General features: G+C 42.7%; 1 protein-coding gene and 1 non-coding gene across 4 annotated transcripts in view; one reads left to right on the plus strand and one right to left on the minus strand.

Moving 5' to 3' along the window:
• Rnf115 (ring finger protein 115) overlaps nt 1-24,263 on the minus strand; it is a 68,245-nt gene extending 43,982 nt beyond the window's left edge. For 2 of the 3 annotated variants that reach the window (XM_021157723.2, XM_021157721.3), the window contains exon 1: nt 23,948-24,263. In XM_021157723.2, the coding sequence (XP_021013382.1) occupies nt 23,948-24,049 (102 nt within the window). In that variant the 5' untranslated portion in view covers nt 24,050-24,263. The remainder of the gene's footprint in view (nt 1-23,947) is intronic. The other variant, XM_085835646.1, reaches the window with a different exon arrangement.
• Nucleotides 16,882-16,988, plus strand: LOC115030829 (U6 spliceosomal RNA). The gene has a single exon (XR_003836389.1). It is a non-coding gene; the product is annotated as a U6 spliceosomal RNA (small nuclear RNA).
• Nucleotides 24,264-24,287: the final 24 nt, after the last annotated feature.

The raw sequence follows: 24,287 nt of genomic DNA on the forward strand, positions 1-24,287 counted from the left end.
AGATGGGATATTTCAAGGCCTGATTGTTCCAGGCTTGGGTATAATGTAACCAGTTCAGGAATGGTGTTGCAAGATTGGCTGTTCCAGAGCTAGATGTTCTAAGCTGGATTTTTCCAGGTCTAGTTGCTCCGTGTTAGAAGATTTCTGCATATACTCACCAGGCATACCTGATGACAGAATAGAGGCCTATGTTTTCTGCAGCTAAGAAGCCCCGTGTATCATGCTGCTGTTATTCTTTGGCCAACTGCTAACCTATCATCTCTTATATTTCATTGTCTGTAGCTACAGTTCAAAAATAATACAAAGTTCTTGCATTGCTAGAGGCTTAGGTGTGGCTGTCGCTGACACCTTCCACAGAACACACAACCAAGTCTGAGAGAGCACAGTGCTGATCATCTGCTTCTTTACCTGGACTTTACTATTTGCCTTGTTTACTATGCTCTTGTCTTTTTCTTTTTTGGATGTTTATTTTCATTTTTTGTGCATTGATGTTTTGCCTGCATGTATATCTGTCTGTGTGAGGGTGTCAGATCCCCTGGAACTAGAGTTACACACAGTTGTGAGTTGCGAAGAGAATTGAACCTGGATCCTCTGGAAGAACAGCCAGTGCTCTTAACCGTGAGCCATCTCTCTAGCCTAACTAGTCTTCTTCATAGAACTAGGTAGCTATACTTTGGGACTGATGAAGGAGCAGAGCCATCCTGAACAGCCAGTCCAGGAAGGGTGGAAGGAAGATGGAAAAAAATACTTCTGCATGGATAACCATACTACAATCCCTACATACAACCCTAAAAAAAAAACCAAAAAAACAAAACCACAACAACTGGGTAGTAAGGAGGGCTCAAGGAAGGATGATGCATGAATCTCCCTCAGAAGGGGAAACAAAATACTAATCAGAGGTGGATAGAGAGGGAACTGGGTGGAGAGGGGATGAAGGGAAACAGGAATGGCAACCAGGTGTGGAGAGATGGTGGGGAAAGGACTGGGGTGAGCATGGAAATCAGTAGGGAGCATCTGGTGACGACCTGGAGACCTGGGATGGGAGGAGGCTACAGGAAGTAGATGAGGGTGACCCTAGCTGAGATTCCTACCAGCAGGAGATATGGAGACTGAAGTGACCACCTTCTGTCACTAGACAGGACTTCCGGTAGAAGGGGGAAGGTACACCCACAAAACCTTCAATCCAAAATTTGTCCTGCCTACAAGATACACAGGGATAAAGATGGAGTAGAGTCTTGGGGAACAGCCAGCCAATGACTGCCCCAACTTGAGACCCATTCCATGTTGAGAGCCAACCCAACACTATTAATAATACTCTGCCATGCTTGCAGATAGGAGCCCAGCATAACTGTCTCCTGGGAGTCTCACCCAGCAGCAGATAGAAATAAATGCAAAGACCAGCAGCCAAACATCAGGTGGAGCTTGGGGAGTCTTGTGGGAGAGTGGGGAATAGAACTGAATGAGCTGGAGAAAGGATCGAGGACACCACAAGAAGACCTACAGAGTCAACTAACTTGGGCCCAGGGGGGCTCACAGAGACTGAACCACCAACCAAAGAGCATGCAGGGGCTGGACATTTGTAGTAGATGTGCAGTTTAGTCTTCATGTGGGTCCCCTAACAAGTGGAGCGAGGGCTGTCTCTCTGACTTTGTTGCCTACAGTTGGGTCCCCTCCCCCTACCTGGACTGACTGGTTGGGCCTCAGCAAGAGAGGATGTGCTATCCCTGCTGGGATTTGATGGCCCAGGGTGAGTGGTACCCAAGGGGGCAGGGAGAAGGAGAGGGAGTAGTAGGGGAAGAGAATTGTAAAGGCAGGACTTGGAGGAGAAGGGAGGGCTGTGATCAGGATATAAAGTGAATAAAAGAAAATAAACTTATCTCTGCATAAAACACCTCAGCAGATGACATTTGTAAGGATGGGTATTTTCTTCCAGTCCACAAATCACAGGCATTAGTGAAGAGTCTCTATAATGCTTTGGAATAAGGTTGGCTTTGAGAGAACACACCAGATCCATTCTCATGTTATAGAGATGGTGGAGGGAGGGAAAAAAAAAATCAAAAACCTGCAGTCTTTTAAAAAAGAAGGGGGGAGGGGGGCGCTGGCGAGATGGCTCAGCAGGTAAGAGCACTGACTGCTCTTCCAGAGGTCCTGAGTTCAATTCCCAGCAACCACGTGGTGGCTCACAACCATCTATAATGAGATCTGATGCCCTCTTCTGGCATGTCTGAAGACAGCTACAGTGTACTTATGTATAATAATAAATAAATCTTTGGGCCTGAGCAAGTGGGGCTGATCAGAGCGAGCAGAGATCCTAAAAAAATTCAATTCCCAGAAACCACAAGATGGCTCACAACCATCTGTACAGCTACAGTATACTCATATACATAAAATAAATAAATAAATCTTTTAAAAAAAAGATTGTGGTGGTTGAATGAGAATGGCCCACATAGGCTTATCTATTTGAATGTTTAGTCCCTAACTGATGGACTGTTTAGGAAAGAGTAGGAGTTATGTCTTATTGGAAAAAGTGTGCCGCCATTGGAGGTGGACTACAGGTTTCAAAAGAACATGCCAGGCCCAGTCTCTCAGTCTCCCAGTCTGCCTGTCTATCTATAGCTTGTATCAGATGTAAGCTCTCAGTACTGTTCTAGCACCATGCCTGCCTGCCACCACCCCCCTTCCACCCTGCCATGATGATCACAGACTCACCCTCTGACACTATAAGCAAATGCCTGAGCAAATGCTTCCTTTTATAAGTTTCCCTGATCATGCTGCTTCATCATAGCAATAGAACAATAACTAAGACAAAGCCTAGGCTTTAAGACTTAACTATGGATGAAAGGTCTTAGAAACACATGAGGTCCCATGTAAAATGACAGAAGACTGCACTGAGTCCTTCTTGGTAACAGGAAGCAACCAGCCAATGCAGCCTATCAACCTAATCTAAAGTGATTTCTTGCTTCCTAATTTCTCCTATGATGTTCTTACCATTCCTTTATGGCATGGAGTACAATTTACAGTTGTCTCTGTTTCAGAGTTTGTTAGCATCTTTGTCCACTCAACAAGCTGTTCCCTAATGTCAGGGCCTGATCAGTTTTGTTTATCACTAAAATGTCCAAGGCAAACAAGTGTTAAGCACAGATTTGCTGAGGAAATATACATGAAATTACAAACTACACATCTTACAACTACAAAAAGACAAAATATCTGGATCTTGTATGGTCAGAGAAGAGGCAGCATAGAAGTAAAGGACTAAAAGATCTAAAAACGTAAGTTATGGCCTGATTATCACATGACAATAGAAGCCTAACATTTCAAAGCTAACGCTATTAGAGATAATTACAAGGTCTAAGATATGGCTATTTCAGAAGTTTGTCTCTAAATCAGAATATCACACTTACCCAAGAAGGGGTTCTGAGATCATCTTGCTCCATGAAATAGAATGGTAAGGAGCACTACCAAACTCATTCTATGAAGCTAATATTACTCTGATACTGATTCTGACTCCACCAGAAAACTTCTTAGACCTGATACTTTTAGCAAATACAGGATGTAACATTTACAAAAATGGTGTTTCAATATTTTAATAATGAACTTGCCAAGAATGAGATTGCTTTTTTAAAAAATTCTGCTCACAACATTCTCAAAAAATAAATAGGGTGGAGGTGCTGAAGAAATTGGCTCAGAGGTTAAAATCCTTGCTACTCTTGCCTAGGACCCAGGTTCAGTTCTTAGCATCAACATGGTAGCTCACAATCAACACAGTCTGTAATTCTTGTTCCAGGGAACCCAAGACTGCCTTCTGGCCTCTATGGGGACTGCACATACATGATGCACATACATACATACATGTGAAATATTCAAACACATATAATAAGGACAGACATGGTGGCATGCACCTTTAATTCCAGCACTAAGGAGGGAAGGCAGGAAGATCTCACTCTTAGTTGAGATCAGTCTGCTCTACACAATGAGACCCAAGTCAGCCAAGGCTACATAGGAAGACCTTATCTCAAAAATAAAAAATAAATAGAAAGTATTTAAAAAATAACTAGAAATAAGCTTAAGCTGGGCATTGGTGGCACATGCCTTTAATCCCAGCACTCAGGAGGCAGAGGCAGGCGGATTTCTGAGTTTGAGGCCAGCCTGGTCTACAGAGTGAGTTCCAGAACAGCCAGGGCTATACAGAGAAACCCTGTCTCAAAAACAAAACAAAACAAACAAATAAACAAAAGCTTAAACAATGAAGTTAAAGTTCTATACAATGAAAACCTTAAATCACTGAAAGAATTAGAGAAGACATTAAAGGATGAAAAGACAGCCCATGCTTACAGACTGGCAGAATATTGTGAAAATAGTTCCATCACTGAACATGATCTATAAATTCAATGCATTTCCCCATCAAAATTTCAATGACATTTTTTAACTAGAAAAGAAATCCTAAAGTTCATATGATAGTACCAAAGGCCCTAAATTGTCAAAGCAATCCTAAGCAAAAGAACAGTGTCAATGGTATCCTAACAACAGAGCATGCTACCAGCACAAAACAGATGTAGAGACAGTGGAACAGAATAAACACAATTACTGCCACCGACTCTTTGGAAAAGGTGTCAATACAATGCACTGGAGAAAAGACAACGCTTCAACAGGCAGCGCAGGAAGCACTAGATGTGACCATGTAGATCAAAGAAAGCATATTCCCATTTCTCACGCTACATAAAACTCAAGTCAAGCCGGGCGGTGGTGGTGCACACCTTTAATCCCAGCACTTGGGAGGCAGAGGCAGGTGGACAGAGAAACCCTGTCTCAAAAACAAAAAACAAACAACAAAAAAAAAAACACCTCAAGTCAAAAATGAATCAAAGATCATAATGTAAGATCTGAAATTCTAAAACTGATTAAGGAAAACACAGGCAAAATAGTCCAAGACACAGAGGCATAGGCAAGAATTTTGTGAAAAAGTTCCCACCTGTAAAGAAAATAACCCCCAAAATTAGATGGGGATACATAAAATTTAAAAGCAGTACTCACCAAAGTAAAATGGTAGCCTGTGGAATAAGAAAAAAATCTTTGCCAACTACATATCTAACAGAATTAGTATCTAGATTCTATAAATAACTAAAAAAATAAATAAACACCAAAAAATTCCCCAAATTATCTAATGAATAACTGAATTGAATACCATGAGAGAGAGAAGAGAAGAGAAGAGAAGAGAAGAGAAGAGAAGAGAAGAGAAGAGAAGAGAAGAGAAGAGAAGAGAAAACAAAGTGAAGCAATGTTAGAAAAATATGTTCAGCCGGGCGTGGTGGCGCACGCCTTTAATCCCAGCACTTGGGAGGCAGAGGCAGGCGGATTTCTGAGTTCGAGGCCAGCCTGGTCTACAAAGTGAGTGCCAGGACAGCCAGAGCTATACAGAGAAACCCTGTCTCGAAAAACCAAAAAAAAAAAAAAAAAAAAGAAAAAGAAAAAGAAAAATATGTTCAGTATCCTTAGCCTTCGGGAAAATCCGTATCAAAACTACACTGTGATTCCATCTTACCCTAATCAGAGATAGTACATCAAGAAAATAGAGGCTGTAAGATGGCTCAGTGGGTATCAGGCTTGTTCTGAACCCTAAAGGCCTGAGTTTGATCCCCAGGTCCCACAAAGTGAAACCAAAAAACCAACTCAAACTTGGAAAGAAAACAAATGCTGGTAAGAGAGATTGTATGTAGAAAAAAGAAAAAGAAAAGAGAAATCCTTATGCAGTGTTGGTGGGAAATCATGCAGTTTCCTCAAAACACTAAAACTGAAACTACCATGGGATTCAACTCAAGCAATCTGTCAGATATACTCAAAAGAATCTAAACCATACAACTGCAATCTCTGTTTATGTATGCTGACAATAGTTGCGCTGTTCGGCCATAGAAAAAGGAGGATGCAATCATGTAATTTTCAGGAAAGGGGATGGGAAATGTCCCAACTACCAAAGTCATCTTGCCCTTCCTATCCAAGAGAGCAGACAACCCACACAGATCTCAGTCCCTTCTGACCATGGCTAGCCATAATCAAAAGTAAGAACTTCAAGTTTGCCAGGAGTATCTTAGGAGCAAGGGTGGCACAGCTGCACGCTCTCACGTAGCACCAAGTGCAGACTATCCAAGGAGACAACACTTCTTCAAGGTTCAAAACAATTTCTCAGCCTCTACTGACTGACCCCAAACATAGCAAAGGCTTTGCTGAAACATTTCACTCAAAGACAGACACAAAGGCTTCACTTTACATGTCACTACACAATTATAAGAACACGGGAGAAGGCCAAGCACTGGACTTTGGCAAGGGGAGGAATAGGAACTGAATGCACTACTTTCCTTTGCCTCTAACCTTTTAGGGATCAGTTATGAAAATACAGGACATCTGACAGGACCTATTTATGCCAAGTCCTATATTGTGAAACTTCCATCCTTATACAAGTTTGTATCAAGTGTTCAGTATATTAGTATAGTGTTAGGACTACATTAGCAACTCGAAATGGTTTTCTTATATCTAAAACAAAAGGCCTATTTTCTGACCAGGCTGATAAAAGTTAAGTTCTGAGGTCCTAAGCAGACACCTTAATTCCAAGCCAAGTGATAACTGCAGGTCAAAGACCCTGCTCTGTTGTAGAATCCGGTTCCATGTCCCCTTTCAGGCCAGGTTATATTTTTCCCTTTTCAAGAGGATCAACTGAAAGGGCTGAAGAGATGGCTCAGAAGTTAGCTCTTACTGTTCCTGTAGAGGACCAGAGTTCCATTTCCAGCACTATGTATGTAAGGCAGTTCACAACCACCTGCAGCTCCAGCTCCATATCTGATGCCCTCTTCTGGTTTTGAAGGACACACACATACATACATGTCAATATAAGTAAAATAAATTATATATTTTTTTAATTTAAAAAAGGAACATCAGCTGAATTTCAAAACAAAACAAAGAGCTTCTGCATTCTGTCCCCAGCTTCACCTGTGCCTAAGGGAACAGTAAAGAGATATTTCAACAACATAAACATCGTCCTCCATACTGTTTCTCACAAACCCTAAGAAAAAAATTACTAATCGTATCTTTCTCATTCTTGCATCCAACCACTTACTTAAAAGAAAAAGTGGACATGGTGTCTCACGCCTGCAATTCCAGCACTTGGGAGGGGAAGGCAAGAGGACTGCCACAGGTCTAAAGCCAGCCTGGACTAATAGAGACCCTACATCAAAAAATAAAAAGCCAAAGTTCCGGGTAAGCATTTTGAAAATAATACTCTGAATTGAAGATATCTTAAAAGAAGCTGTTCTTTTAGCTGGGGTATGGGCAGTAGCAGGGCACTTCCCTGCCAGATGAGAGGCCCTCAGTAGCAAACAAGACAATTTAAGTAAATACTGTCAGAGTTGTCATTCTGTTCCAAGCCTTGAGTTTTGACACTCCAAGAATAGTAACGTTCACAATCTTCATTTTATTTCTCCATTCCATGTCATGACTGAACACTGACATCAGGGACCCCAAACAAGACGGTATAATCAACTCACTTCCTTTACCTCACTGTGTAGAAAGAGAAAAGCAGGTTACTGGATAAAGTGTTACTGGATTCAAGCTTGGTTGGATGGACAATAAGCCAAACTTTCTTTAAAAAAAAAAATAAAAAAGCTAATGGTAAGAATTAATCAGAGAAGAAAAACAAGCAAACAACAACAACAAAACAGGGTGGTACTCATCTCCAGCACATGAGGTTAAAGGGAGAATAAAAAGGTGGGTCAGCTAGCAAAGCAGAAGAGCTGACTTCTCATCCCAAGCATTCACATTCAAAGAGAGAGAGAGAAAAGGGGGGGAGGGGGGAGGAGAGGAGAGGACAGGGGAGGGGAGGGGGGAGAAGGGGAGAGGAGAGGAAGAGAGGGGAAGGAAGGGAAGGGAAGGGAAGGGAAGGGAAGGGAAGGGAAGGGAAGGGAAGGGAAGGGAAGGGAAGGGAAGGGAAAGGAGAGGCAAGGAAAGAAAAGAAGCTGGACACAACTGTGCGCCTATAATCTCAGTGCTGGGAAAACAGAGACAGGAGGATAGGAGGATTCCTGGAGCTGGCCTCTATTGGTATGAATACACACACACCTAGAAAAAGTTAACTTCAGGGCTAGAGTTAAGAGCAGTAACTGCTTTAGAGGTCCTGAGTTTAATTTCAAGCAACCACATGGTGGCTCACAACCATCTGTAATGGATCTGATGCCCTCCCTCTTCTGGTGTGTCTCATGAGATCTACAGTGTAAATAAATAAATACATTTTTAATTAAGAAGAAGAAGAAGAAGAAGAAGAAGAAGGAGGAGGAGGAGGAGGAGGAGGAGGAGGAAGGAAGGAAGGAAGGAAGGAAGGAAGGAAGGAAGGAAGGAAAGAGAGAGAGAGAGAGAGAGAGAGAGAGAGAAAGAAAGAAAGAAAGAAAGAAAGAAAGAAAGAAAGAAAGAGAGAGAGAGAGAGAAAGAAAGAAAAGTTAACCTCATATAACACAACACAGTCAGAATTTAAACTTATTATTGTGAGTGAGCACATGTGCCTGCCATGGTATCCATGGGAAGGTCAGAGGACAACTCTGTGAAGTCAGCCTCTCCATCCACCTTTACCCAGTGTGATGGCTATTCTGGTTGCTAATTTGACTATATCTGGAATGAACTACAATCCAGAAATGGAAGGGACACCTGTGATCCAGATCTTGAGGCTGGAAGACTCAGGCTTCTGACCTGGATCTCGGCATAGAGACCTTGAGGCATAGTAGCCATAAAAAGCTTAGGCCCAGGCAAGGTAGTACATGCCTTTAATCCCAGGAGACAAGGCAAGCAGATCTCTGAATTCAAGGCCAGCCTGGGACAAAACAAGTTCCAAATCCAGGCGCGGTGATACACACCTTTAATCTGGGTCACACCTTCTGCTGGAAGCCTACATAAGGACACTGGAAGAAGGAAGACTCATTCTTGTTCACCTGCTTACATTTACTTGCCATTGCCAGTACATCTGTTGGAAGCTACCTCTTCAGGATTCCAGCTTATACAGAAGACCAGCTGAAACAACTAGCCTCATGGGACTGAGCATACTAGACTCTTAGACTTCCCATTCACAGCTGCCCACTGTTGGGTTAGCTGGACTACAAACTGTTAAGTCATTACAATAAATTCCCTTAATATATAGAGACATTCCATAAATTCTGTGACTCTAGAGAACCTCCATTAATATACACAGGTTTCCCAGGAACAAATCAAGTTGTTGGGTTGGCACAGTGCGTGCCATGAAGCCACCTCACCACCCACAAGAGTTAATTACAATGTTTTTGCTTAACACAAGTTAAAGTAACAACTCAGTAATAGAGAATATAGTAACCAATACAAAAGAATAAATATTCCATGTTTTTTAAACTCCTGATTGTCCTGCCTCTACTTTCTGAGTATAGAGGTTACTGGTGTGCTACAATACTCAGCTAAAACATATGTTCCATAGTAGTTCAAAGACAGATTTTAACCAGTTTAGCTAAAAAGAAACTTCTTTCAAAACTGATAACATTTATTCACTCAGCAAAATGTACTGCAAACCCTGTTTCCTAAGCACTGTTTAGAAAGAAAAATAGGAATTAAAAGTCACTGAAATCATCTATTAAGAATACAGCTGTGCCGGGCGGTGGTGACACATGCCTTTAATCCCAGCACTTGGGAGGCAGAGGCAGGCCAGCCTGGTCTACAGAGTGAGTTCCAGGACAGCCAGGGCTATACAGAGAGACCCTGTCTCGAAAAACAAAAAATAAATAAATAAAAATAAAAAAGAATACAGCTCATCAGGCTGGAAAGATGCTCCAGGGGTTAAGAGCACTAGCTGCTGAGTTTAATTCCCAGCAATCACATGGTGACTCACACCCATCTATAGTGGGGTCTAATGCCCTCTTCTGACATGAGGGTGTATGTGCAGATAGAGCACTCATACATGAGAGAAAGAAAGAAAGAAAGAAAGAAAGAAAGAAAGAAAGAAAGAAAGAAAGAAAGAAAGAGAGAGAGAGAGAAAGAAAGAGAGAGAAAGAAAGAGAGAAAGAAAGAGAGAGAAAGAAAGAAAGAAAGAGAAAGAAAGAGAGAGAGAGCCGGGCATGGTGGCGCACGCCTTTAATCCCAGCACTCGGGAGGCAGAGGCAGGCGGATTTCTGAGTTCGAGGCCAGCCTGGTCTCCAAAGTGAGCTCCAGGACAGCCAGGGCTACACAGAGAAACCCTGTCTCAAAAAGCAAAAAAAAAAAAAAAAAAAAGAGAGAGAGAAAGAAAGAAAGAAAGGAAGGAAGGAAGGAAGGAAGGAAGAAAGGAGAGAAAGAGGGAGAGAAAGGAAGAAAGACCAAAACAAAAAGAGCAAAAAGAATACATCCTGGGCTGGTGAGATGGCTCAGTGGGTAAGAGCACCCGACTGCTCTTCCGAAGGTTCAGAGTTCAAATCCCAGCAACCACATGGTGGCTCACAACCATCCGTAACGAGATCTGGTGCCCTCTTCTGGAGTGTCTGAAGACAGCTACAGTGTACTTACATATAATAAATAAATAAATCTTTAAAAAAAAAAAAAAAAAAAAAAAAGAATACATCCTATCATTAAGATAGAGGAGACAGTGAAATGGGTAAAATGGAAGTATAGAGGGAGAATACTGGGGGTGGAAAGGCTCAAAGATGAAGAAGGATAGGGAATGAAGACATGAGGAAATGGGGGAAGGCTTACCTAAAATGTAGGGTGTGTGTAAAAGCTATGTGGAAACCTACACTCTTGCAACCAAATGAAAAATACAATCAGAGGGGGCAGTGGAATCAGTAATATGAAGGAACAGGGAGAATATTCCAGGTTAAAAACTGCATGGAGTTGAGGGCAGGAGATGTGAGTAAGCGGGAGAAGCATATGGGTTAGCCAAGCAAAGAGGTCTATGGAAACCCAATAGCTTGTAAGCTAATTTTTAAAATATAATAGAGACTAGAGATTTATGGCACTTGGGAAGAACCTATAGGTGTTGTTTATACCTATAGAGTTGTGCTGTTCTCGAATGTCAGCTTCTTCCATCCAAGGCTCAGAGAACAAGGAGGAAGAGTGGGCAGATGAGAGAGAACATGGAAAGGGGAAAGCTGAGAAATGCAGTCTTCTACATATAACATCAACAACACACCAACTCTAACATACATGCCTACTTCATAGCAGCTGTGATTGTATACAAAACCAGTACATGACCAAGCCAGTCAAAATTCCATCTTGGGGGCTGGAACAATGGCTCAGTGGTTAAGAGCACACACTGCTCTTACAGAGGATATGGTTTTGGCTCCCAGCACCTACCTGGTGGCTTATCACCCTCTATAATTCCAGTTCCAGAGGATCCAACACTCTCTTCTGACCTCTACACAGGCATGCAGACAAAATACTCATACACATTAAATATTTGTAAACGTATACATCTTTTTTTAATTCCAGCATAGACTAGGGAAGAACTCCTGAGGTCCAACTCTGAGGTGGGGAACCACTGGCAATTGACAGCAGCTGAGGAGAAAGTCACTTTTTTTGAGGATGTCTTTGCTAGTAGGTTGCCCCTACCCCAGTGAATGGCACACACTAATGACCATATGGTCAGCACTAACTGCACTACCACTAAAGATAATAAAAGAAAACATGCAGTTAGGAGGGAGATCAGATGAAAGGGTCCTGGGGGAAGTAGGAGGGAAGTAGTAGTTGGTGGATAAAATCAAAATGCATTATACATGAGGACTGGAGAGATGGCTCAGCAGTTAAGAACACTGGCTGCTCTTCCAGAGGAGCCATGTTCAATTTCTAGCATCAACACAGCAGCTAATAACTATTTGTAACTCCAGTTCCAGGAGATCCAATGCCTTCCTTTGGCCTCCCTGGGCACCAGGCACACAAGCAATACATATATGCAGACAAGACACCCCCCACATGCAACCACAGCACTCGGAAGACAGAGGCAGACAGCCCTCTGTGAGTTGAAAGCCAGCCTGAACTTCACAGAGTGAGTTTCAGGACAGCCAGGACTACACAGAGAAAGTCTATCTCAGAAAAAAATTTAAAAAATTTTAATAACAAAAACAAATATGCCCAAAACACATGTTGTATACATATAAGACATTTTTTCAGAGTAAATTTTACTCTTTAAAAGTATGGTAGCACAGTCTTTAATCCCAGCACTTGGGAGGCTGCATGCAGATCTTTGTGAGTTTAAGGACAGCATGGTCTTCATAACAAGTTAAGGATAGCCAGAACTACTTAATGAGACACTGTCTCAAAACAAACAAAAAATATGCTCTATAAAAGCACACTTTTAAATATATTATAGAAGTTAGGGAAGTAAAAGCACACAAAATGAACTTTTCTGAATAGCCTCATTTTAGGTACTTTACCACAAAATAAGAATTGAACCATGTTTCTGAACAGCCTAAGCTATCCAAAGTAAGGAATCTGAAACTACTCAAAGCAGGACTGGTTATCATTTCGCTGTGTACGTGCATATCAAAGCATTATGGTGGTAAACACCTAGAATTCTAGTTCTAGGCAACAATGATTCCCGCTAGTCTGAGATCAGCCTGCCCTACATCAAGGAGCTGGAGAGAGAGCTCAGCAGTTAAGAACACTGGCTGCAGCCGGGCGTGGTGGCACACGCCTTTAATCCCAGCACTTGGGAGGCAGAGGCAGGCGGATTTCTGAGTTCGAGGCCAGCCTGGTCTACAAAGTGAGTTCCAGGACAGCCAGGACTATACAGAGAAACCCTGTCTCGAAAAACCAAAAAAAAAAAAAAAAAAAAAGAACACTGGCTGCTCTTCCAGAAACCCTCGGCTTGGATTCCTAGCGAACCCATCTGTAACTCCAGTCCCAAGGGATCAGATGCCTTCTTCTGGCAGTCATGGGCACTACATGCACACGGTTCACAGACATTCCTAACTCAGGTTCCAGAGGATCTGATGCCTTCTTCTGACCTCTGCAAGCACCAATCACACACAGCACACATACATATGCCCTACACTCACACACATAAACTAAATATATTTAAATTAAAAAACAAAGGGTATAATACACACACAATAAGTAAGTAAATGTAATTTTAAAATCTTTTCAAAAAAAAAACTTTGAGCTACCAACAAGTTAAGAAAAAAATTATATAAATCTTTCGGCCTTTAACCTCAATTTACATATTGGAAACTCTAAGAATAATCTGAAATATTTCTATTTGATAAGGGTCCTTCCTTCCTTCCTTCCTTCCTTCCTTCCTTCCTTCCTTTTTAAAGCTCTCTCCTTACAGTGTCCATGTACTTACTTCCTTTCAATTAAGATTACGCAGCTAGCTCCATTCCTAAGACAGACCTACTTCTCTCTGGGCACTGGGCAGGTAGAGCATTGTCAAATACTTTCAAAATCTGTTGTGACTGCTGCTAGTGCTAAGTTCTGTAAGTTTATATTGTAAGCACTCTTCCTTATGTTTGGTTTCCTGAAAATAACAAGAACACTAATGACAGGACACTCTGACTCACTAATTAGTCATTCTTACACTCTCTTTAAGTTGCCTTGAGCAAAGCACTGTCAGTCAAACAGTACTACAACTGATGATTGGGTCAAAACATAAGCCTTAGTGACTGATTAGTGTGGGAGGAAAGGTGGACTGCCAAACAAACAGTGTGACAGTGAAAACACCATCTCCTAGCCTGTAGACTAGAGACAACTGGGGCTCAGGTTCACTCAGAGTCTGCTAAGAACCTTCCTGTGCTACCTCCTCTAGTGTTCCAATGTTAGGCCTAAAAAACGAGTTCTACTGCATGGACAAGCTCAGCTGGAAACAGAAAAGCAGCAGGGGCAAGCCTCCATGGACAAAGCCAATCCATGGGTACGCTGAGAGTTGCACAGTACTTGGCAGCTGCACCAACACAATCATGGCACCGGGCCTGAAGTGCAACTTGTACCTGGGTGCTGTCTGTACTTCCAAGTTGACCTTAACCTTAAACCTCTCAGCTCCAAGCAGCTTCTGATCCCCAATCCTGGGTTCCTGTGCAGTCTGCTTAAATGGGACCAATACCTGGTTTCTGAGCACACTGAGTCTGGCTTTCCAGTACAAAACACCCACAACCATTTAATAGCTGAAGAAACAGCAGAGACAGAGGCCCTGGCAAAGAAGCACCTGCCTGAGGAGATCTCAGAACCACTGACTGCACCCACAGACCTGCATTCACACTGTGCTGACCATGGGATTCTGTTGCGGATCTCATTTACCTAAGATCCTGCCCTGGTAGGAGGGGATACCTGCATCTATGCAGTCTTGGCTGCACACAGTACCAGTTCCTAGACAATTCTCTATATGTACCCTTCAGGACTGCCCTTCATGCACCCTGGCTGTCTACCTGTTGGTTCCTAACAGTGGCAACAGCCACTGACAACTAACTAAACAGTTTAAGAGGAGCCAAGGTAGAAGGAAGGGAAGTGGAAGCAGAGATCACAGGAGAGCAGGAAGCTGGTAATGGTTATTAAGGAAGCAGAGAGAAAACCTGCAGGTGTCAGTCACCATAAAGTTCCAGAGAGCTGTGAAGTCTCCAAGGCCAATCTCAGATATCTGAGTTCTATAACAATGGCCTTCTGAAAAGAGCCAAGGATTCCAATACCCAAGCTGACATGCGGACCTGTAACATTGGGGTGCCACTTGCCAATGCTTCTGCCTGACTACTACCGAAACTTGCTACTATCTATCAGACACTCTGTAAATAAAGAAGCTGCTGGCCCTGCCTGCCTCCCATTATCTCTTTCCAGGTGGAGGAAAGACCCCTCAGCAGCTGACTCCAGCTTCTAACGGGTATCTCTAAATTTCTAACGGGTATCTCTAAATTCACTTTCTACCACAAGAAGAATCAGTGTTAAAAGGAAGACTGATAACATCAATTCACCCTTTCAATGAGGAGTTTAAAGAACTAAAAGCTCAAGAATACCATCTCCAGTGCATCGGAAATGTTTGGAGAATTGTGAGAGACAAAAGAACACGATACTAACATAAATGACAAGAAAAGGTTACTAGTGTTCTATTTTTCCTTTAGTTTTCAAACTGAATTCCCAAATGTTTTACTAAATTACTCACACTTACTAAATTTCCAACCAACAAAAAAAAATTGGATACTTTTAGGTTACAGTGTGTAATCTTAGGTGAGTAATTTAATACCTCTGGTCTCACTAAGCTCAGAGAGAAAAGGAACCTAACAGATCTGCTCTCATGTAATGGCAGCCACCAGCCACCCAACTCCAGTCCCTGTCCTAAAAATCATTTCCCATGAGGGCTTTGGCAAAAATTATACTGTCTCAATTATTTTACTGAAAATTCTCTTTAGGATCTCAGGTCAGAAATAAAAAACTACCCTGAAAAAAAAATCTTAAGCGCCATCCGTACGCACAGTCAATGCCCACGGATTCATCCTTTTGTTCATTATCACGGTTTCTCACACCCTCAGCACTCTTGACATTTGGGCCTACAGCAGGTTTAGGAGCAGCTCTGTCTGCTACTTACCAAATGACAGCTGGAGTCCTCCCTCTTCCCCAAGCTATAAAAGCAAAACTGTCTACAGAGATTACTAAATGTTCCCTGAGGAGCAAAACAGCCCCACTCAAACTCCACTGATATAGTTCTCCTTCATTTCTTGGAACTAAGCTAAAAAACAATGAAATACACACTTATTATTAAATCCTTAATAATTTGACAATACAAGAAGAAGAAGAAGAAGAAGAAGAAGAAGAAGAAGAAGAAGAAGAAGAAGAAGAAGAAGAGGAAGAAGAGGAGGAGGAGGAGGAGGAGGAAGAGGAGGAAGTAACCCAGCTCTCCTTGCAAGGTGGCTGCCTGAACCTGAACAAGAGTAAAGGTCATTAAAAGCCAGCTGACCATAAAGAAACACAAAATATGACTATCCTGTCAGCATTTATGCTCCCAAAGGAGCTTTACCTACAATAAACTTACGGGTTTCTTTTCCTTCCTCATACTGAAAAAGTCCTCCAAAATTTCCCAGTATACACATATGTGCTAGTCAGAATATTGAGACCATAACTAACCTCCCACCCTCAAAAATACAGATTTGCTAGGCAAGGACAATCCTAACACTGAGATAAGAAGACTGCTAAGAGTTCAAGGCAACCTAGGCTACATATTGAGATAATGAGTTCCAGATCAACCTGTACTACAGCGAGAAACACTGTCTAAATAAACAAGTAGAATGCATTGGAGCACATTTCTAATCCCATCACTCTTGCTGAGGGAGTGTTGGAGGTGTAGACACAGGACCTTAGGGTCAAAGTTATCCTGAGTTACACAGTGAGTCTAAAGCCACACAAGCCTGATGATCAGAATTCAATCCCTGAAACTCACAAGAGAATGAACTAGCTCCCAAGTGTCATCAGACCATCACACATGTGCCATGATGTACATGTCCACACATACTTCTCATACACACACACACACAGGAGACAAAATAATATCATTTCTTGATCAGATGTGGAATGCACTTGCTGCACTTTATCTTCAAACTCAGCATTGTATTTTATTTTTACTAGAGCCTTGTGGGGAGGTAGAGGGAACAAGGTCACATGTGTCCCAGGCTGACCTTGAACTCACTGCATAACAAAGAATGACTTTAAATTCCTGATTATCTTGCCTCTACCTCCCAAGTATAATACAGGCATACAGCACTATATCCAGCTAAAGTTACTAGGGATTGAACCCAAGGCCTTGCACATACTAGACAGGAGCTCTGCCCATATATCTCCAGCCCCTATTACAGCTTCTTAAAGATCCCAAAAGAGCAGTGTGGTATCGGTGGTAGTGGTATTAGTACATCTGTAATCCCAGGAGGAGATAAGAAGTTCTAGACCGTGCTCGCTTCGGCAGCACATATACTAAAATTGAAACAATACAGAGAAGATTAGCATGGTCCCTGCGCAAGGATGACATGAAAATTCGTGAAGCGTTCCATATTTTTAAGATGTCCCAACAGGTAAGAAGGACACATGCTCCACTATGTTCATAGCAGCCCTATTTATAATAGCCAGAAGCTGGAAAGAACCCAGATGTCCCTCAACAGAGGAATGGATACAGAAATTATGGTACATTTACACAATGGAGTACTACTCAGCTATTAAAAAGAATGAATTTATGAAATTCCTAGCCAAATGGATGGACCTGGAGGGCATCATCTTGAGTGAGGTAACACAATCACAAAGGAACTCACACAATATGTATTCACTGATAAGTGGATATTAGCCCAAAACTTAGGATACCCAAGATATAAGATACAATTTGCTAAACGCATGAAACTCAAGAAGAATGAAGACCAAAATGTGGACACTGTGCCCCTTCTTAGAATTGGGAACAAAACACCCATGGAAGGAGTTACAGAGACAAAGTTTGGAGCTGTGATGAAAGGATGGACCATCTAGAGACTGCCGTATCCAGGGATCCATCCCATAATCAGCTTCTAAACTCGGACACCATTGCATACACTAGCAAGATTTTGCTGAAAGAACCCAAATATAGCTGTCTCTTGTGAGACTATGAGGGGCCTAGCAAACACAGGAGTGGATGCTCACAGTCAGCTATTGGATGTATCACAGGGCTCCCAATGGAGAAGCTAGAGAAAGTACCCAAGGAGCTAAAGGGATCTGCAACCCTATAGTTGGAACAACATGATGAACTAACCAGTACCCCGGAGCTCTTGTCTCTAGCTGCATATGTATCAAAAGATGGCCTAGTCGGCCATCAATGGAAAGAGAGGCCCATTGGACTTGCAAACTTTATATGCCCCAATATAGGGGAATGCCAGGGCCAAAAGAATGGGAATGGGTGGGTAGGGAAGTGGGGGGCGCTATGGGGGACTTTTGGGATAGCATTGGAAATGTAATTGAGGAAAATATGTAATAAAAAATATTAAAAATTAAAAAAAAAGAAGTTCTAGACCACTCACCACTATAAGTTTGAAAGCAGCCAATCTACATGTGACCCTCTCTCAAAAAAATAAATTATGGGCCAGCAAGATTGCTCAAAATATAAAGACACTTGCCACCAAATCTGACAACCTGAGATCAATCCCCAGGACCTGTATAATAGAAGGAAGGAACTAAGTCTCACAAGTTGTCCTCTGACCTCCACACATACACCATGGCATAAGCACACTGACACACATGCACACACACGCACGCGCGCGCGCACGCACACACACACACACTCACTCTCTTTCTCTCTCTCTCTCTCTAAATGAATATATAAATAAATAAATAAATGTAAAACAATTTTTAAACAAAATATTAAGAAGCTCTCAAAACACCAACATTATCCCTGATTGATACTAATCATGTAGATAGTACAGATTTTAAGTCACAGATAATAGAGTTCAAGGTAATCCAAAGATTAGCATCTTTGAAATTTATCTCAAATCAATAATTTTTCCTCTAGTTTAGTAGTATGAATTTTTGAAGAAGGACACCACTTAGCTCCCCTTATTATGAGATGATCAGAATGTTTTCCTACATTGGAGCCATTGTAAGTACAATACAATGATTAATACCTGGGTAAGTAGCTGGGAAAGAGCCAAATGAGATAGCATTACTTACTAAAAAGGACATTTATTAGCGCAAAGAAGATGATATAACAGAGAACTAGGAAGTGAGAAGCCCACCAGACCCTTCTGGATGAGCCAGAGGTGAGCAACATCCCAGGAGTCTTTAATTAGACTTGTCTTTCATCTGGATTTCCATGAAACACTTAAGAACCACATTAGTCTCATCAAAATGCAAAGCAGGCTACTCTGCTACATAATTATCACTATGGAATTCCACCTTGAAAGAGCATAATTTAAAGAAGAATGGGGGTATTGATAGGAGTAAGCACAATTTTACACTCCTTCAAACAGCCCTTTGTGGGGTTTTGTCCATCACTGTAGTGTAGTAACTCCATTAGTTTTGGCCCCACATTTGCCTCTCAATAAAATAGTGAGATGAATTAAGCTTCTGGAAATTTCCTTCAAATATTTCTTCTATCATCTGATGATACACACACACACACACACACACACACACCACACACCACACACATAAAATGTCTTTCTACCCTATCAATCTGGAGCTGGGCATAGTGGCGAAAACCTTTAATCCCAACAGTCAGGAAGCAGAGGCAGACAGATCTCTGTGAGTTTGAGGACAGTCTGTTCTACATAGTAAGTTCCAGGACATCCAGAGCTACATAGTGAGACCCTTTCTCACAAAAAAAGGAGAGACAGACAGACAGACAAATAGACATGAACTGAGGGAGCAGCTCTACCATCCCAGCACTCTGGAGGCAGAGACAGGGGGATAAGGCTAGCCTGATCTACATATTAAGCTCCAGGACAGCCAGATCTACAGAGAGAACTTGTCTCAAAACAAAAATACCCACCCCCAATCCCAAGTATGCTTCTTACCACTTTTTGCTAGAATTATTTTCATCATAAATATGAAAACTCATCTAGGAGCGCAATTCCTACATGATTCATTTAGAGAGTCCTCTTTGAGGCATAAGGAGGTAATAGGGCCACTGAATATACCTTTCTTTTTAAATTCCCTTTAATGCTTTTTTTCTCATTCTATGGTACCTTATTTCTAAAGTAACCTTCTGTCCTCTTCTTGGGATCATACAAATTGAAGACAACTAGTTAAGAGAGGGGAGATGAGGAAGAGCAGTGAGAAGTATTCATTCCCGCCAAACGAAATGACCTCAGCTGACACATGACTGATCACATAGCATTAGGCATACTTCATTCTCAGTCCAAAGTAATGAACCCTAAAGTTAGTTAGGTACATGTAGCCCCCAGAGAAAAATGATAAACAAAACCTAAGGGCAGTTTCAGAGATAGATTTGGATAAGCTACTGCAGTTGCCTTTCAGTACTTAAAAATATATCAAGAAATAGGCGCAGTTGATAGAATGCTTGCCTGGCATGAATAGGCCCTGGGTACCACATAAACAAGGCGTAACAGCACATGCTTTATCTAACACCTATATCCTAGCATTTGTGAGATGGGGCAGGAGGACCAGAAATTCAAGGTCATACAGAATTTGAGGCTAGCTTGAGCTATGTCAGAATCAATCAATCTCTCTCTCTCTCTCCCCTCCCACTGACTCTCCCCCTCCCCTTCCCTCTCCTCTCCCACTCTTCTCTCCAACATATAGGAAGGAAGGAAGGAAGGAAGGAAGGAAGGAAGGAAGGAAGGAAGGAAGGAAGGAAGAAAGGAAGGATGGAGGGACAGAGGGAGGTGGGGTGACAAATACACCCTAGATTGGGAAGGGAGAAGAAGGGAGAAGAAACAAGGGCTATGACCCTTACAAGCTCTCAATTGTAGAATACTTGCTTAGCATGTCTGAGACCTGGAGTTCAATCCACAGGCCCACCCACCCCATAAAGCAAAGAAAAGGCTAATGTAAGGTGGTGTTCAGTCAGTACATTAGTAAGTGATGGTTCTGGACATCCAGCTATTAAAAGAGTCAGTGTCCTCTCAGTATCCACTAGGGTTGTGAACTCAGTTAAGACAATGAAAAACTGTATCCATGATAAATTGAGTCTGCTTATCCTCAAAGGACAGTCAGATTCTCCACACCATTCATCCAATCTAAGGAATTATGCATTCCTACTTATCCTGGGTCCCTGCAATGAGATTCTCAAGTCTACAATAGAATTTATCTTTTTAAAAACCTTCCATGTGTCCTATATAGATATAATCCTATGAAGATCATGTTACCAATGTTTGAGTCGGTTTACCAATCACAGAGACAAATTTGTACTGAACAGTACACTTAACTGACCTGTTTTTTCTGATAAACATTTCCAAGATAACTGCCTGAGATTACAGATTTAAAATGCCCATGAAACAAAATAAAAGCCACTAGTTGCCACATAAATCAAAACTAAATCTGGCCAGGCATAGTGGCACACACCTTTATCCTCAGCACCGGAGTAAGGCAGAGACAAGAGGATCTCTGAGTTCAAGACCAGCCTGGGCTACATTTTGAGTTTTAGGCCAACCAGGCTTATGCAGTAAAACTCTGTCTCAAAAAACAACAGCTAGACACAGTGGCACCCACCTTTAACCCCAGCACTTGGGAGGCAGAGGCAAGATTTTTCTGTGAGTTGGAGGCCAGCCCAGGCTACAGAGCTAGTTTCAGGACAGCCAGGGCTACCTAGAGACCCTGTCTCAGGAAGCAGTAAGTCTGACCTTATCACACCTTTTCCGGAAAACACAGAACAGCACTGATTAGCTACTTACTGAGCACCACAGTGACTGAAAGTAACACAGACGTTAAAAACAGCTAAAGCAGCAGACTCAGGGAAAGGTGCTTGCTGCCAAGCCTACCCCTCAGAGTTTGACCCCCACAAGATCCATGTGGTGGAAGGAGAGAACTAACATCCAAAAGCTGTCTTCTGACCTTCACAGTGGCACTATGGTACACATTCATACACATACACACAAACAATAAACAAGTGTAAATAAAAACTGAAAAGAGGCAGATAATATATGTTAAACTCAAATAGTCTGACTTAGCCATTCCATGCTGTACTCATATCAAATATGATGTACTCCATAACTACAATTCCTCCTGGTCTTGCATGTTCTCAAGCTGAATTATACCTGCCCTTGAAAATTCAATCTAATTCCATCCACCTCATATGGCATAGGTCTCCAATAACACCGATGCAACCGTGTCTTCCTTTCTGAAACTGAAACCATGTATTATCTGTCCTCATTTATTTTGCTGCCCTGCACTGTATAACCTTTCTGTGAATCAGTGACTTTGGATAGACTACACAGGGTAATTCCACTAACAGTCAGGTTGCTGGGGTTGGAGGGCAGGGGTGTTACCTGTAATTCCAGTAACAGGAGGCTTAAGCAGGAGGTTCCTGAGTTCAAAACTAACCTGAACTCTATAAGGCAGTTTAGTGATAGAGCTCTTACTTACCTAACAAGGACGAGGGCCTAGGGCAGCCCTCAAACCTACATTGCAAGTGACAAACACTGCATCCATTTTAGTTTATCTAAGTAGATTCTGCAAAGGCTGCACAAGGATGAAAATCACCTAACTGGATTTCTCAGAACTTGTCCCCATCCTTAAACAACGCATGATGATTGCTAATTTTCCCATGTTTGCCTTGTCTTTCCAAAAAAAAAACCTAAAACTGCAGTCCTTAAGATCAAGACCACATCTGCTTTCACTCACCGATAGGGCCATAGAGAACCCTGTCTTTTGCAGGCAGCCTTTGGTTATATTACACACTGATAAGCTTCAACTTACAAGTCAGCCTTAACAAGCAATGAGTCAGAGTTAAAAAAACAAACAAACCAGCAAAGATCATCCATTCGTCTAACTAAGTCTTATAAAAATACCTAAAAAGCCTTAACCAAATCATCCTTTTGAAGTGAAGACTTCAGGTAAGAAAAAGAAAAAGACATTTACATTATGTTTCTCACTCCGAAAGGCAAATCCTTGAGTGCACACTTACAGATCCAAGGGCTGATGTTTTAAACAGGGCATCCATCACATTCAGTAACATGTCACTAATCTTACACACACAGTGGCTCAATTCCAGACTCCCTCTCTACAGTGTGAGTTCTAATATATGCTGGGGGCAAAAAATAAGGTATACACTCTTTCCCGAGTTGAAATATGGCAGACAGCACATCAGAATAAAGCAAAGGCAGCAAATGAAACCAACCCTCAGTATATATGGCTAATGACACAGAAACTTAGTCGGCCTTCTCTTAAGAGTGCATTCAAAGCCAGGAATGGCGGTGCACACTTTTAATCCCAACCCTAGGAAGGCAGAAGCAGACAGACTTCTGTGAGCTCTAGGCCAGCCTGATCCGAATAAGCAAGTTCCAGGACAGCCAGGACAACATGGTGAGACCTTGGTGCAAAAAGCAAACAAAAAACAGAAAGACACCATGTATTCAAGATACCATGATTATAAAATAAATTATGACATTGCCACTCGTTTTAAGAAATCTCGCCACCGAACAAGAAAAAGGCTTATAATTGGGGGCGCTGGCACTGGCTAGCATGCTGCAGAAACCTTTTTTTAAAGCATAGCCCTACCACTCTATTGGCTGACAGCCTGGCAGAACCAATTTTATATCAGAGAAAGCAGTCCCAACATTCTGTCCTTTTTTTGTTTTCCTGGACAGAAAAAAAAAAAAATGGAGGGGGTGGGCGAGGAAAGTGGAGCTAAAGACACTGGCAACGTGATATCCAAAATAAGTTGAAACAGTACGTCCTACCTTCTTCCCAAAGCCATTTCCTTCAATAGCAACAGGGAGCGCAGTCTGCAAGTCATTGGTACACTGCTATTTTCACTTTCACAAGAACCCAAAAACCACTGAAGAACAAAATCTCCCTCTTCCAACTGTTACCTTCCAAACCTCCTCTTTCTGCACTTCAACAAAACCTACTAAGAAGTCCTCAGCAATGTGCTATTTCGGCTCACTGAGGATGCAGAAAGGGGGAGGATCTGGTTGAGAAGTGGGAGGAAAAAAAGAGTAGGTGAGCCGCAAAAACAGAGAGTACAGGGGATAGGTCATCGCGAAAAGACAAGGAAGGGGACTGCGAGCAAATTGGACGCAGATTTGCCCGAGAATTCACCGAGGAGACAAAAAAAAAAAAAAAAAAAAATGGGGGTGGTATTAAAGAGCGGAAGCGAAATGGGGGGCTGATTGGAGACGCCGCGGAAATGAGGGCTGGGCAGGACCCTGGCCCTGATGCCTAGGGTTTGCGACCAGTGCCCGGAGACAGCGGGCAGCAGGTATCGAGAACACCGGTGTCAAGGGAATCACGGGTGTGCGGGCAGCCTAAGACCCGGTTTCCAGCCCTAGGAACCAAGGACCTACGCGGCGCCGGAGCGCGGGACACACGGGGCTCTTACCGGTAGTTTGGGATTGACCTCGCCCTTACAAAAGTGGCAGAAGAAACGGTGCGCGGCGACAGCGGAGCCCGCGTCCGCCCCCGCCGCCGAGGCCTCCGCCATATTTCGCCTCCGCCGAGGATGTCCGAAAGGGCGGCCGGCGGTCCCTCCCCAGGCCGCTACCTCCCGTGCTGCGGTCGCCACCGCCGTCGCCGCCTCCTCTGGGCGGCCCGCCGCTCCGAGGCCCGCAAGGGTCACGTGAGTCCGCCCGGCCCCGAGAGGCCCGCCCGCCAGCGGCCACGCGACCCGAGGCCCGCCTCCCGGCACCAAAGGCAGAGGAGAGCCCGCCCGCCCGCACCTC

The sequence above is a fragment of the Mus caroli genome, unplaced genomic scaffold (genome assembly GCF_978045245.1).
Source record: "Mus caroli unplaced genomic scaffold, Mus_caroli_1 scaffold_3, whole genome shotgun sequence".
Taxonomy (NCBI): Eukaryota; Metazoa; Chordata; class Mammalia; order Rodentia; family Muridae; genus Mus; species Mus caroli.